The following is a 15,704-nucleotide window of genomic DNA, read 5'->3' on the forward strand; positions in this document are numbered from 1 at the left end:
TATACCTTATCAAATATGAAAAGGCAGCACTTAGCCTTCTTGGGGGCTGATGGCTTCTGTCATTCGTGTGGAGATGGGATACTTCTTCAGTGTTCTCTTTTATTCAGTGATAGAAACACACAGGGTGTGTGGCTTTTCTAAGCCCTAAGCCAGGGATGACAGTGCAGGTACAATTTTACATAAGTCTGTGTAGTTTTCTTCTGAAAGGACTTAGTGTTCATAAGGCTCTTAAGGGTTTTTGTTTTGGACCTCTAAGTGGCTAAGGACCCTAGTGTATTGGAATTAATGCAGGGTGTGGGGAATGAGGCAAACCTTCAGATTTATCTGGACCTAATCCTTTAACGAAAGCTGTGTTTCTTCTGTGATAGAGGAGAATATCAGGCACCAGACAAGGAATCGAAATTTGGTAGACAATATAATCTGGTCACAAATTTAGAAGATAACTTTTCATAGTCAGGGACAGGAAGAGTAAAAGAGCTTCTCTGCAAATTGAAGAGTTTTATTTTTCAGTGGAATAGCTGGATAACTGATAGGTAAAACCTTAAGGATACATTAAACATGACTTAAGAGGCATTTGACAACGCTGTTGGTAGCATTTAAATAAATTACCTACATGCAAAAATCTAATGACCTATCATGCTTTTCCCATGCAGAAGGGAAGAGTGGAAGGTGTCCGTATATCCTGAATTGCTTTCCTGTGTAGCTAATCTGAGTGGCTTCTGACTTTTAGACCCCATTCTACTTACCTCTCACGTTATGCTTCACTAAAATGATCTGACTCTGTATTATTATTATTATGATTTTTTGTCTTAGGAATTCTATGTTCTTATCTTAATTACTTTTGTATTCACTGAAGCCCTGGGTTCCACTTTTTTTTTTTTTTTTTTTGCCGGAACTTGTATTAAGAATGATGATACCCCATTTGTGATCTGTTATGGCACTGCATTTTTCAACCTGCTTTGGTTCATGATGATGAAATGTAAAAATGTTAAGGGGCTTGTTTCATTAGTAGAACACTTAGAGTAATGATGGGAAGTTTAAACGCGATGCCTCATTAAGTGTCCTTAATTACTCTTGGCAGGTGAGTGGATTTTAAATAGGTAAATGTGAAGAGAGTAGAAATAATGGTGTATCTTAATTTTTTTCCCTAGCGTTTGCAAAATGATCTTGAGGCTGAACAGGTGAAGGTAAATTCACTAACGCACATGGTGGTGATTGTTGATGAAAATAGTGGTGAGAGCGCCACTGCTGTTCTCGAAGATCAGTTACAGGTATGGACCGTGGAGGTGGACTATTCCCAAGGACTCTATGGTCTGAAACCCTGATTTGGCACCCCTGTTCCTCAGGTCCTGTCTCACTGTTCATTTAGAGGAGATGCTAACCTTTAGTTTGAACTTCCCAGTTGGGTTCCCCCAGCTGTGGGTTCAATAGGGGTACTCAGGATCTTTCCTTTCTTGCTGCCCTTCGGGGGTGGACGGGCAGGGCTGCTTGTGGTCCCCAGCTTCCTCCTGCAAAATGGAAACAGCTTGAGGACTTTGTTAAAATGTGGATTCCTGGGCTCCACCCAGACCTGAATCCCTGGGAGTGGGGCCAGTGGATCTGTACTTAACGTGCCTGTTGAAGTTTGAGAATTTCAGCTGTGCAGGGTTAAATATCCCTGCTTCTTTGGGAGATCAATGCATGAATTTCAACAACAGTTTTACAAGTCTTTAATTAGAGATTTTTTGCTATTTTGTTTGAACAGTATTTGGATTACCCAATGTGATGATGCCAAATGATTTTTCAATCACTTTCAGACTACAGTCTTATCATTTGAAATTCTTTTTCTTTTATAACATTTAAAGTTGGCCAGTGGTTCTGAGACTTTTTGGTGGAACATTACTTAGTTATTACAGTAACTTGAGAGCTAGGCATTCATGGCTTGCCTATTTAACAGTGAGGGGATGGAGATTCATGTGATGCCACTGAGATTTAAGTAGGCAATGAATTTTCATGCCAAGACTGGAGTCCTGTCTTTTGGCTCTAACTTCTCTACTCTTTGCTTTCTACAAAGCTTACTCTGTTATTAAATATTGAAATAATATAATATGAATTAAATAATTCCTTGAACATGTAAGTAATGTGGAAATTAAATGTAACATTTGTTAATCATTATTTAGAAAGTGGTAATAAAATAATGTGTTGGAAAAGTCATCATAAATAATGATTTTTAAACAACCAAATTTATTCATTTAGCATTGCTAATACTCCTCTAAGATTCTGTTCCTGATTTTTGTGTAATATAAACAGAACAAATCAATTGAGCATTTTAAAAAATCTTACAGAAACTCAAAACAGTTTTTATAAGGTTAAATTTTTTTTTCCTTTTTGGTATTCCATATGAAAATTTTCTTGGCATGTAAAAGGTGGTTAATTGATGCAATGAATTTTTTTGAAAAGATAATTACAGCCTGAAAAATTTGAAGCACAAAAAGTAGATATGTATGCTCTGTTCCTAAGGTATGTGAAAAATGTCAAATTATCATATAAAAACTACTGATATGGAAAGAGCAGGAATTTGGAGTCAAAAGTTAAAGAACAGAGATCTAACTGTACCACTTTCTAACTATGTAATATGAAACAGTTAAATTCTTTGGAAATTAGTTTTTCTCATCTATAAATTTATAGGATTCATCTGTACTATTTTAAAGCAATTTTTATTAAAAATATTTTTTATAAATTGTTACTCTGTTGTAAAGAGCAATGGCTGTGAATTTCATGAATTTCTTTAAGGATCATTGTAACTATCTCTTAAGATTCTGTTGACAAAGGATGGTTTCTTCCTTTACTAGAAACTTGGTGAGCGCTGGACAGCAGTGTGCCGTTGGACCGAGGAGCGTTGGAATAGGTTACAAGAAATCAATATGTTGTGGCAGGAATTATTAGAAGAACAGGTATGAAACTGTTAGCCATAATGGGCGCGGCAGATGGTGAAAAGTAACCTCTATTTAATGATGGTATTACGATAAACTTGTCTTGTTTACTTTCCTTTGAAAGGAAAATACACAATGTTTATTATTTTCAAAATCAGATTTCTGTGCATTTTATAACTGACCAAGTAGCTTATTCATAGAAATCATATTATATGGCTTCATGGTAGTAACACTTAATTTGATGTGTTCGTTATGTTAGTATGTAGACATTCTACTTTCATAATTATGATTTCTTATTGTATTTGTGTTGGATATTATGTTTGAACTTGTATCAACATAGTAGTGCCTAGCACATTTAGCTCAGTAAACAATTCATAAATGAATCCACTCAATGCTTTGTGAATTTTAAATCACAGTTTTTCTTGATTTTTAACCAAGATAAACTACTGAAATTAATAGGAAAATATTATTTAGCAACACCATCATTTAATACTGGGTTAATACTATATTTTTTCCAATAAGAATTACTATGGCAAATGAACTTTTGGCTCTGATAAATAAAAAGCTGCCACTGAAGTTTTCAGTCAGAAGTGTGGCCCTTTGCCCACCCTCCATCCTTCCAGAAGAGCAACCATCAAAACAGAATACAAATAAGCAAAACTTTTCTCCTAAAATGTCAGGCATTGTGGTTTTAGAAAATAAGCAGATACTTTATTCCCACATTTCAGGGTCCATTTAGATTCTTTTAAATGCATTTCATTTCCATCCACAAAAAGTGAGTATATTCTTTTCAAGGGATAAAAACAAGCGTGTGATGTTTTGTGGTTTACTAAATATGGTGGCAGAGAGAACATCTTAAAAAGTAGGTTGCAAAATTTTCCCAGTATAAATTGTTAATCACTACCTCCTGCCCCCATTCTTTGGCCAGAATTTTCTTATTAAGAATCCTTTGATGGATCTTATTCTGACTTCTGACATATTTTCGTTTCACTATATAAATGTTTATGTTTACTTGAACCCTTGTATTCAGGCCAAAGAGTCACAGAGAATAATTAAATTTCACTTCAGTAATGACAGTAGGACACATTGATGGCTAGAGAAAACCACTGTGTTCCTCTTATACTAAGTAAAATAATTTAAAAATTCAGAAATACTTTTTAATTTGGTAATAAAAAATCTTAAAAATAGGGAATGACTAGTAGTTTGGCCATCTGTATTTAGATTTAAAACTAACCTCTGAGTGGCTTTCTGCTAGTGTTAGGGATGGAGAATCTTGTTAAGATGTAGAATTGGAACCAATGTTGGTACTTAATATACAGATAATTTGCTTTTGCAAATTAAATAAGACTAAATTAAATGAGACTAAATAAATTAAATGAGACTAAACTGAATCGGAGTTAAAAAATCTTTCAAGAAACTATCTTTTACTTGGTTGTAGAGGCTTTACAACAGTTAAAAATGGGCTCGAGAATTAGTTCCATACTTATGCAGGACAGGCCAAGTGTAAGTGTGGCATGCAGGATATTCTATAAAGAACTTCAACCTACCTTTCCAACTTCAATTTTCCCTCCATCCTTCCATGTCCCCAGGTTCAAACCCTGATTTCCCAGTTTGTAGCCCATTCTTAGACTGTCCGTGCCATGAGAGTAGTGCTGGTTCTTTTTCACTGTTCTTTTCCCAATGCACGGCACATTGTAGCTTCCTCATGGTTTGCATTGTTTTGTTTTTGTGTTATTGAAAGAATGAATGTATTCTGTTTGTTTTCTAGCCTCTCTGTTTTCACTTAAGGGGTGGTATCTGTTAGGGAATGTCTTTTTACCAGTTTTTTCATTTTTGAGCTGTCCTCTTCCTCAAGGAATGAAGTCGTCTATAAATTACCTCTCCCTCCCCACTATCCTAAAACTAGAAGTCATCTCTTCTTCTTTGGAACTGTGTGACATTTAATGTGTGTGTGTGTGTGTGTGTGTGTGTGTGTGTGAATTTAATTCCCAAATTAAAATATAGTGCAGACACCATTATATAATATTATATTTTATATTACATAAATATATATTAGAAATATAAAATAAGCTATTATATATATATGTATATATACATGTGTATATACATGTATATATACATATATACATGTATATATATATAAGTATCTGCACTTTCTTTTGCCATAGTTACTTATGTGCATATCTTATCCCTTTACTATATTGAGGACAGGATCCCTGTTTGCCATTTAATTTCCTAATGTTCATTCTTTTTTTTTGTGGAAAATAGAGGAAAATAAATAAAATAGTTGGAGAAAGAATTGATTCTACTACTAACACAGAACCAAGATTTTTTCCTCCAACTATATAGAAAAGAGCTTCTGCTACAGATAACTGTATTGTGGGAAGAATTATCCCAAAGCAGCCATGTGGTTTTCCATCCCTCTTTCAAGTTTCTCTTTCTGCATTACTGAACATCTTCTTCATGTTGGCCAATGCAGTTTAAAGTCCTTATGTTGGCTTTGGACTATCCTTAAACTTTCTTCTAATCACAATTGCTGTTGAACCTGGAGCATTACTGTGATTTTCCTGAATGATGTTGTGGAAAAACCATTGGCTTTGGGGTGTGGGTCTTTGATCTGTTTCTCCCATTAACTAACCAAGTAATCTTAGACATATAATGGCTTATCTCTCTCTCCTCCCTAAAATGCTGTGCTGGGTAAGGACAATTCCTAAGTTTTCTCCTGCCTCTTGAGAGTTATAATGTGATTCCTTTGGAGATTTGGATAGTAATTGGATTTTAGCCTTTTAGATCCACCTACCTCCCTGAGAATTAGATTTAATTACCCAGGTGTGGGGGCTAATGTCAGATTGATCTGTTGCAAATCTGAGAAGGGTAATATCTTAAAGAAAGATGTGTTTCTAGGCCATGCATGTTTCGAGATTGGGTGTTTGAAGTCCTTCCTACCCTAGGTGAGAGTGAGCCTCAACTAGCATGAAAGTTAAAGACTTGGGAACTCTATTGAATTGAATAACCCAACGATTCTCCAAATATAATTCTGACTTTTGTGATTACTCGTAGTGCTTGTTGAAAGCTTGGCTAACTGAAAAAGAAGAGGCTTTAAATAAAGTCCAGACGAGCAACTTCAAAGACCCAAAGGAACTAAGTGTCAGTGTTCGACGACTGGCTGTAAGTGGTGTCACTGTCAACATCTGTCTTGTAAGCCTGTGACATTTTAGTGTTTTCTGTCATTGGTTAACGTGGTTTAGTGAATACAGGTTATGGATCCTTATGCAGCACTAGAACACTGCCATGTGATGATATAGAACCAGGAATCTTAGATTTTAACATTAGTGAACTGCATAGCAAGTAAATTTTACTATAAAATATATGTTTGCATTTCCTGATGAGGGGGCAGAAATACAGAGTCCTTTTAAGAGGGAGTCTTCTAATAAATGTTTGAAATACTAGATTTTGAAGGAAGACATGGAAATGAAACGTCAAGCATTGGATCAGCTAAGTGAGATTGGCCAGGATGTGGGTCAATTACTTGATAATCCCAAGGCATCCAAGAAGATCAACAGTGACTCAGAGGAACTAACTCAGAGATGGGATTCTTTGGTTCAGAGACTAGAAGATTCCTCCAACCAGGTACCTTTTGCTTTGGTTTGTATGTTTTGCCATGAAGTAGAAATTAAATGTTCAGTTTAGTTTTAGTTTTTATGAAATAAAAGAATAGTAGATAAACTGCAAACTAAAAAGTAGATTCCTTACACCTGGCTTACTATAAAATTGAGAAATTCACTTGTGAAAAATCTTTAGTTTTCTGAAGTAAATTTTAATAGATCTTCAGAAAGTCTAATATCCGGTAAGTTAACTCTTAGTAAACTGATCATGCTTAGACATGAATCCATTAAATCATCTTTAAATCTTAATCTTATTAATTAAAAAATATATATTAGTGTTTTGATAAAAAATACAACTTTGGTTGGTACATGGATATTCATAGCCTTATTGTTTATAATAGCGCAGAAGTGCATCAGCCTAATGTCCCATCCATAGAAGGATAGATAAACGAAGGTGGTATATCCATGCGATGGAATATTATTTGAGGGTTAAAAACATGAAGTACTGACACATGCTACAGTGTGAATGAAACTTGAAAATATTATGCAAGGGACGCTTGGGTGGCTCAGTCGGTTAAGTGTCTGCCTTTGGCTCAGGTCATGATCCCAGGTCATGATCCCAGGGTCCCGCATCGGGCTCCTTGCTCAGTGGGAAGCCTGCTTCTCCTTCTGCCTTCTGTTCCCCCTCCTTGTGCTCATTCTTTCTCTCTGGCAAATAAATAAATAAAATGTTAGAAAGAAAATATTATGCTAACTACAAGAAGCTGGTCACAAGATTGAATGCACTATAATTCTCTCTATGTGAAACACCCCAAATAGGCAAATCCATAGAGATAATAAAAGAGGTTAGTCGTCAGCAGGTCCTGGCGGGGAGAGGTGGATGGGCAGGGGTGGACTATTAATGGGTATGGAGTTTCTTTTGGGGAAATGATAAAACTATTATTCCGCAGTGAGAAGGTGGGGAATGGTCGCACAATTCTGAACATACGGTAACCACTGAACGGTGTACTGTTGAAGGGAGAATGGGATATGGGATGGCACGTGAATTACAGTTCAGTAAAGCTGTGACAAAACAATAAAACGTCTGGCTGATTTATCCTTCAGGTGACTCAGGCTGTGGCAAAACTGGGGATGTCCCAGATTCCTCAGAAGGATCTTTTGGAGACCGTCCGCGTAAGAGAACAAGTAACTACGAAAAGATCTAAGCAAGAACTGCCGCCGCCCCCTCCCCCAAAGAAGAGACAGACTCCTGTGGATGTTGAAGCTAAGAAAAAGTGAGAAGGGATAGAGACATTTTCCAAATGCACTATGGCACATCATGTATCTGTACTAATCACTAATCCTATGCAAATTTAGATGTAATTATTATTATGGAAATTCAGTTGCTGAACCCCTCACTACCCCTGAGGCTTCTGAGTGTTCTCCTCCACGCTGGCTAAGCATCTGAATGTCTCAGGTGATCGTATTTATCCTGTGTTCAGTCTGGAAAACTGTGTGACAGAACCCTTGCTTCTTCATTTCCCGTGTCTACCTTGGGAGGCTAGGACTGCCCGTGATTGCCTGTTCCTTCTTTCTTTCACTGTGAGAACCCTGGCGGTTTTGCTATAGAAAGATCTCCTTATTCTTTGTACCTCCCTTTCCTCCTCTTGCCAAAAAATACTAAATGCAGGGAAGTCATTCCTTTGTAATCTCCTTTTTTTCCCTCATTCTTTTTTTTCCACATTTTCCTCCTTTTTCAATTCTTTTGTCAGATTCATGAACACATTCTTTAGGCTTGGCTTAAAGATCCATCTTTGACATAAAATGTCTTTTTTTTTTTTTGGTCTTGTTGATTCAGAGGAAACTCAGGCTCTTTAGAAAAGGACTAATCCCATCTGGTAGAAATTGAGCATCTATATGGCAGCTACGCTGTGGAGCTGGGCTGTGTGACACCCTGGTAACAGACCTCACGTGCCCTAGAGCAGCCGAGCTGTAAATCAGCCCTTCTAGTCTCTCCCTTCTACGGGAGAATCCCGGTGCTGGGATAAATGGGCAATTATTTGGGGCCTGAATAAAAATGATATGATTTCCCCAATGTAGCTTCTGTTAGATGAAGCGGGATTCCAATTTTACTGGATGCTTTTCATTTTGATAATAAGGCTGTGTTTCTGCCTCCTACCAGCCTCTCCCTGCTGGGGCTGGAGGACCCCCAAGTTTCAGGCGGCAGCTGCGGACACTTTACTTGTTGAGGTCGAGGCAGCACAGGAAGAAGAGGCTCCTGATGTGAATATTGCCACAGGTCTTTTCTTCTCCGAGTGTTTATTTTCTGCCCAGTAGATCTGACCCTGTGTCTCTCCGGTGCTGACTTGGTGCATTTGGAAGCAGGGAACGTTGTAAAAGACTAAGGGTGCAGAGCTATAAAATCTCACACATGGGCCTGTTGTAGAGAGTGCCTTCTGCTGCAGGCAACAGAATCCTGTACCAAAGGTGACCTCAACAATGAGGTCATCGATTCTCTCACATCGATTCTCTTATAGGAAGTCCGGAGACAGGGCATTTGGATGGGATGATGGGGCTTAGCCTCCTACCATAGGGCCTTTCCGAGGATGTTGCCTTTCACCAACATGCGTGTCCTCTGGTGCTCCCAAGAAACTGCTAGAGCACTGGGAAGAGCATCCTTATAGAACCTGATATATATGTAGGAAGGGCAGTTTTTCCTTATTTGACTTTTTTTTTTTTTTTCCCCAATCAGGGAGAAAGATCTTGCCTAGAAGGTGTTGGTTAACTTTCCCTGCTGTCTCAATGGCCAGGATTCAGTCACTTGCCCCCAGCTTGGGTGCATGGGAGGCTGAGACTGTCTGGCTTCTTTGGTCTCTGTATTTTCGTTCTGGGGGAGTTGGACCACAGAGGGAAGTTGGGGAGGGGAGTGTCTGTTGGTTGGGCAACCAACTGTGAGTACCATAGTCTTCCAGTCCATGATTTGATTGATGCAGTTAATTCTTGGACAAATAGAAGCTTTTGTATGTCCAGTTCATTGTGATCGAGGGCAGTGAGATCTCATTATTAGGTTATTTTTACGGGGAGCCCAAGTCCCTCCCCTTCACGACTACCCATGAGTGCTAATTCTGCTTTCTGGGGCGATATAGAGTCCCACCAGCTCTCTTCAGTATGGTGCCTCGTCAGTATGGGAGGGGGTTTCATATTCCCATTTCTGTGGGCCTTCAGAGTAAAGTCTCCTTAACCATTGTAAGTGTGACATGCTTTCCAGACCCTTTAATGCCGTCAGTCTCTGGTAGAAATCACTATTAGCTTGTCTTAAAATGGGCTGTCAGAGCAGATGTGAGCTCAGTACAGTTTATAAAACCTGCTTCAGAAATGGCAGTTTACTTCCCCCTGCTCTTCTCTTGGTGCTGCTGGTGACTGTTTTTATCAGCTCAAGCTATGGAGGGACAATTCTTTCCTATGATGGGGATCTCTGTTAACATGACCTGAGACCATCGCCGCTCTGTAAAAACCAAATAGTCATAATTCACCAGAAACGCTTGAAGGTCTTTCCCCAAAAGAATCAGACAACCTGTGCTCACCTTAAAGTTCCTAAAAATCCCCAGGAGTTGTTTTGAGGAGTCCTGTGGGTAGAGTCCTGGTGAGGAGGACCCACCGAACTCTACCAGCTGTAGCTTTGGAGCCTGGCGCCATTATTTAAAACCTCCGTGAGCTCCATTTCTCTGGCATTAAAAGGGATAATAATAGTCTAGGCATCTCAGGGTTGTTGTGAGGATTACTTGAGTTAAGCATAGACACAGAACACTTAGCAAAGGGCCCAGTATGTGGCCAGCAATCAGGGAGTGCTCCCCTCTTGCCCCTGCTCATGGTGGTTTCCACAGGCCTTTTCGGGTTTGTCCCCTTTTTCCTTCCATCCTCACGTCTCCGTTCTGGGTCCCGGGACTACCACAGCCTGCTTTCCTCTGGTCTTGTCTCTCTTTATTTTTTCTGTGCAGTGAGCTCTAGAGGATGAACACAGTCATGCCAGTCCTGTGTTTTCAAGCCTTCACCTGCTCTGTGTTGCCCTTTGGTTGTGCCCAGACTCCTTAATCTGTCTTGCACAGCCTTCCAGCAGTGGGTCGGTGTGGCTCCCTGCCATGCTGGCAGTGGTCCTTGCCTGTCTAGGGCTCACTGTTCCAGCCACGCCTAGCTGCTTGCTGTTCTCAGTGTGGTCCTACTTCTCTTTGTTCTCCCTTTGCAAGGAAAACTCCCAGGCATAGTACTGCTGTTGTGCTCCAGGAAGCCATCCCTCCCTGACTGAATTAGGAGCCATTACGGTGAATTCCTGGCATTAGCACCTGGCGAGTTCTCTTGTGATTTACCTGTACTTTCCATTGCCCCGACGAGACAGGAAACACCATGAAGGCTGCGATTGTGTCTGAGTTACCTTTATATCAAGAGGCCAGTCCAGTGCCTGGTATACACTGAACTCAGTAATTATGTGCAATTAAAGGAGACATTAGCTTTAAGAATATCTGTACCTGCATTTTCCTTTTCTTTTCCAATCAAATCTTTTCCATTATCCGAGGAAGTTTGTAAAAATGCAAATGATTTCTTACAAAGTTTAAAGTTATTCAGTTACTTAAAAACTATTTATTACCGTGACAGTATTATCCCTCTTTTCAAACTTTTAATGTAAATGTGTGGTTTTACTTTGCCTGGTTACTCTATGTCTATGATGCCTTTTTTTTTTTTTTTTTTGGAGGCATATTTAGAACATGTGCCTGGTGGGTGTTTTGATGGCTCTGTTTTTTGAGCCAAGTGAAACAATAGAAGAATAGGGATGACAAACAGTAACATCTGAATCTTAAATCAGGTTTGATGCTGTAAGTGCAGAGCTGTTGAACTGCATTTTGAAATCAAAGACTGCCATTCAGGCTGCAGAGATGAAAGGGTATAAGAAGATACAAGAGACTTCAGAAATGAAAAAGAAGTTGAAGGTAAAACATAAAACAAAAATATCCTTGTGAATAAAATATTTCACTGAGGGTTTGATTAGCTGTTGACATAAAGGTGTGATGGGATCCAAAGGCTTTCTGTAAAATAAATGTAGCTGTAAGGTAGCTTTTAGAACATTGTAGTAAATTGTGAATCAATCAAGCTGGCTGGCAATCAGATCCCTGTGTGGAGGGAGGGATTTTTTTGCCCCTTCCCCCCTAACTTCTGAGATGTGCAGGACGGAATGGTTCTAAGGTGTGATCCAGTTATTAGTATTATTTTTTTACCTTGATTAGGTCTCCCTTAATCTAGTCCCTAATAATGTCTATGACTTTGTGTATGCTGAAGATATCTTGCACTCTGAATACAACAAATAATTTCAAATCTCAAAATCCCTTCAATATAACTTCTTTAGGAAAGAGACTTATTTAAAAAAAAAATAAACTCTGTGAAAATGTATAGGATCTTAACTCTGCTACTTTGTACCTCATGCGTGTTACTGTAAATTGTGACAAGAGATTGTAGTGACTTAAGTCTTTGGTGTTCATTAGGTGTGTGTGCATCCTTTCACAAAATGTTTGGACACCTAGAGCAAGTGTGTATGTAGTCCTATCTACGTCGGTGACCGAGTTTGTGAAGAGTTTGGAGAACATTTCCAAGACAAGATGTGTGTAAATATCTGGGATGTGAGCCAGAAAGCGGTGTTCCCATGGGGGCTGAGAGGAACCCAGGACTGTGGTGGTCTCTGTGTTCACTGGGGAAGTCCAGAGGGTGAGGTAGCCCCACCCTGGGACCAGAAGGCCCTTGCTTGGAGCTGGGTGGGAAGGCCCAGCCGGCAGGGGTGCCCTGAGCAGAGGCATGGAAGTGGACACCTGGATTGTGCTAGTTTTTGTTGTTGTTCTGTTTAGTGCCAGTTGTGTGTGTAAGATAGTAGAGAGTTCAGGTTGGAGAGGCGGTTTGGAGTCAGACCCCGGTCGACTTACGTGTGGGTGAGAAGTTCGGGCCGACTCCTGTCCTGTCCTTGCATTGTCAGTGCTTTTATTTAGAGGTCACCGTTGCCCGTTGGTTTCCACATCCAAAGGATGGATTTGTTTGCTCCTCCGACCTGCTGCTTCTGCAACATTTGCCACCGTTCACCCTTCCTTTCTTCTTACACTCGCACAGCCCTTGGCTTCTGTGGCCAGTGATGCTTCTAAAATAATCTGATCAGGTGGCTTCCATGGTGGCAGCTAACTAATGGCTTCCCACTGCAATGGGGATGAAATCCACATGGCCCTGATGTGCATCCGGAGCTTCAGCCCTCCCGAATCCTGCTCTTTGCTCACTTCTTTGCCTTCATCACACGTGCTGCTTTCCATGCTAAGAATGGCCCTTATTAAGCCTTTGTGCTGTGTGGCTGAAAAGCCCAGCACTCCAGCCAGTAAGCCTCTTTTAGCCTCATTAGGAAGATTTAAGTGGTTCGTCTTTGGACTTCCATGTTGCTTTGACCACACCTCTGTGAAAGCCCTTATTACATTTAGGTCATTATTTGTTTCTATGCCTGCCTGCGAGTGCTTAGAAGAAGTGAGGATAATTTCCCATTGAACCCTCTATTTTCAGCACTCAGCAAAGTTCTTGGCTGATGGAAGGAGGGAATGATGGCTGTGGAAAGGGGGATGTGGGAGGCTGTTAGCCTAGAAGCACCATTATCTGAGCCCTCTGTATGGGGAAGAGCTGTGTTGCATCATTTCGTAGGCTTCTCACAGTGCTGAAAAACCAATAGATGAGATTAATGAGCATTTAACAGCCGGATTCTCAAAGGCAGAGAATGTGGAAATTACAGTGATCTTTATGGAACAAGTTCCAGAAAATATTAATAAGTTAAATTCCATCCTGTGACGTAGAAACAGTTTTACTCCTAGATTTTTTTACTATAATATTCGAAGGGATAAGAATAAGGACTGTGTTTTTTAGTGTGAGGCATGATTGGAAGTTCCCATGTTTTCCTTTAATATATATAAGTTCACTTATTTTGTTGTTTTCGACAACTAGTGATAGATGCCGAGACGGTTGGAAAAATGTAAAAGGAAGAAAAGTTAACCATCACTTTAATCTCTAATTTTTCTTGCAAATTGGGGAAAGAGCAGCTTAATTGTGTGTTAGTAAAGGACTACCTTGTTCCAACTGATGCCACACCTGGGTGGAGAATCCTGCACTCAGTCTGTCATCACCACAAATCTGTTTGCATAGAACAGGCAATAATTCTTCTCTAGTTTGGTGACTTTTTGCATTGATACTTAGTTTAACAAAACAAGTGGTGTTTCTTTGAATCTCTTGTTATTTCTTCGTCTTTGACTATAAAATAGTCACATTAAAGTTCTACAGATCAAAGTAGGACAGTTTATTGGATAGTGCTCATATGTACAGAAGTTAGAAGTAGGATTCTTCTCTGGGTTGTCTGGTTGAAATGATATGGTTGCCTTAGAAGTTTTGATTGTGCTCTTATGGGTGCTGTTTGTGTAGTTAATTTGATCAGTTGTGAATTGAGGAGTGGGAGAAATTTCAAATACTGACTGTTTATGCGTACACGTGTGTGTATGTCTTCATGATTTTGTTCAACCCTTCTTACTAGTTCTGGCAGGCTTTTGTCTTCCTTGTCTTTGAGATATTAAGGACATTGAGACTATCAAACCATAGAGACATAAATTTAAAATTAAGAGCCACTCTTCAAACTTGAGGAACAAAATGCTTTAGTTTGGGTCCCAAAGCATATTATCATAGTTTAAAATTATGTATGAACTATGCTTGTGGTTGAAGTTTACATTAGATCCTAAAATTAATATAATACCAACAAATAATATCGAGGCTCAAATGCTTCTATTTTTCTTGTTAATTAATTTTTGCCCAGTGATCTCTGTCATAGAATATTCAGCTCATTTCACTTGAACAGTTATTTTTATTGTGTGGCATAAACACTGAGGTTATGTATACAAATAGATATCCTGGATCTAAAACACTAATTTTAATTGTTTCCTCCTTTTTTAATTAATTGTTTCCTCTTGATAGGAACTCACAATTGTACAATTTTTTTCTTTTTAAAAGTAATCAAAGTTTTATGTTATTTGTTTAAACTTGCCTTTTGAAATTTAGTCAGCTTTGGAATTCTGTAGGGTAGCTTGGAATTGCATAGTTTTGTCTTGCAGTATTTCTCCTATGTCAACTTTGACTATAACACCGAAAGAGAATGTGGGAGGGACACAAACCCTGAAACTTACAATAATGTGAACATTTCATTCACTGAGAAGAAAGTTTGCGGTATTCTTACATTGGAATTTTATTTCCAGGGATTGGAAAAAGAACAGACAGAAAGAAGCCCCAGACTGGATGAATTAAACCAAACAGGACAAATCCTTTTGGAGCAAATGGGGAAAGGTGAGACCCTTGATTATTTTTTTTAATGTGTTTTAGATGGTAGCATTGAATAATTACAGTTTGACAAATTATATATTTATTTTGCACCATAACCTTTCTTCCATTTTTTCCCCCTAAAAAAGTGGTTTTCGAAATTGTTTTAGGTAACAGAATCTTTTTTCAAATGAAATCCTATGCGCTGAAGCTGTTCTATAAAACAGATAAAAGAGAAGTTGTTGTGCTTTTATAGAGAGTTAGATAACCTAAAACTCTGATAGCTTAGCAGAGCAGTTGAAGATTGCTGTGGAAGATTTTAAAATTTCCTTCTTTAGGGTTATATATTGGGAATTTGTTTTGAAGAGGGGTGACAACAGAAAATTTTACTTTTGTGATATTTGGGAAATGAAGTTACATTAAGGTAAATTCATTAAGGTTATTAGATTTTTGATCACTTCCAAATTAATATGTTAATTTACTGCAGGTATCTTTTTATACTTAAATTTGATAAGGTGTTACTTGTATTTGAAATTTTTACCTGTATTTAAGGACTTTTTTTCCTTTGCCATTAGCCCTCAGTGACTCAGGGGAGTGGAAAGATGAATATTTTTGCTGTCAGTTTTGCATATGATACTTTCTTTGGTCTAGCTCTGAAAGACCTTTCTAGTGAGTCCTATGCCTTATTCCAGTGATGGTAAATGCTTTGGAGGTCTTCTGCAATATTCTTTGACATAAGCCACAGATACCCAAGGCAGAATTAGGAATATTAGTTCGACAAGAATCTTCAGTGAGTGATTTTCATTCTTTCTATTTTTCAACTTTTTGTTGTGGAAAATATAAA

General features: G+C 38.7%; 1 protein-coding gene across 6 annotated transcripts in view; it reads left to right on the forward strand.

Annotated features, from left to right (window-relative positions):
- Positions 1-15,704, forward strand: part of UTRN (utrophin) — a 489,639-nt gene that overhangs the window by 132,257 nt on the left and 341,678 nt on the right. For all 6 annotated transcript variants that reach the window (XM_032873101.1, XM_032873103.1, XM_032873100.1 and 3 more), the window contains 7 exons: positions 1,152-1,271; positions 2,832-2,933; positions 5,973-6,080; positions 6,363-6,542; positions 7,622-7,791; positions 11,355-11,478; positions 14,800-14,887. In XM_032873101.1, coding sequence (XP_032728992.1) covers positions 1,152-1,271; positions 2,832-2,933; positions 5,973-6,080; positions 6,363-6,542; positions 7,622-7,791; positions 11,355-11,478; positions 14,800-14,887 — 892 coding nt within the window. The remainder of the gene's footprint in view (positions 1-1,151; positions 1,272-2,831; positions 2,934-5,972; positions 6,081-6,362; positions 6,543-7,621; positions 7,792-11,354; positions 11,479-14,799; positions 14,888-15,704) is intronic.

The sequence above is a fragment of the Lontra canadensis genome, unplaced genomic scaffold, assembly GCF_010015895.1.
Source record: "Lontra canadensis isolate GAN:19392208 unplaced genomic scaffold, GSC_riverotter_1.0 scaffold47, whole genome shotgun sequence".
Taxonomy (NCBI): domain Eukaryota; kingdom Metazoa; phylum Chordata; class Mammalia; order Carnivora; family Mustelidae; genus Lontra; species Lontra canadensis.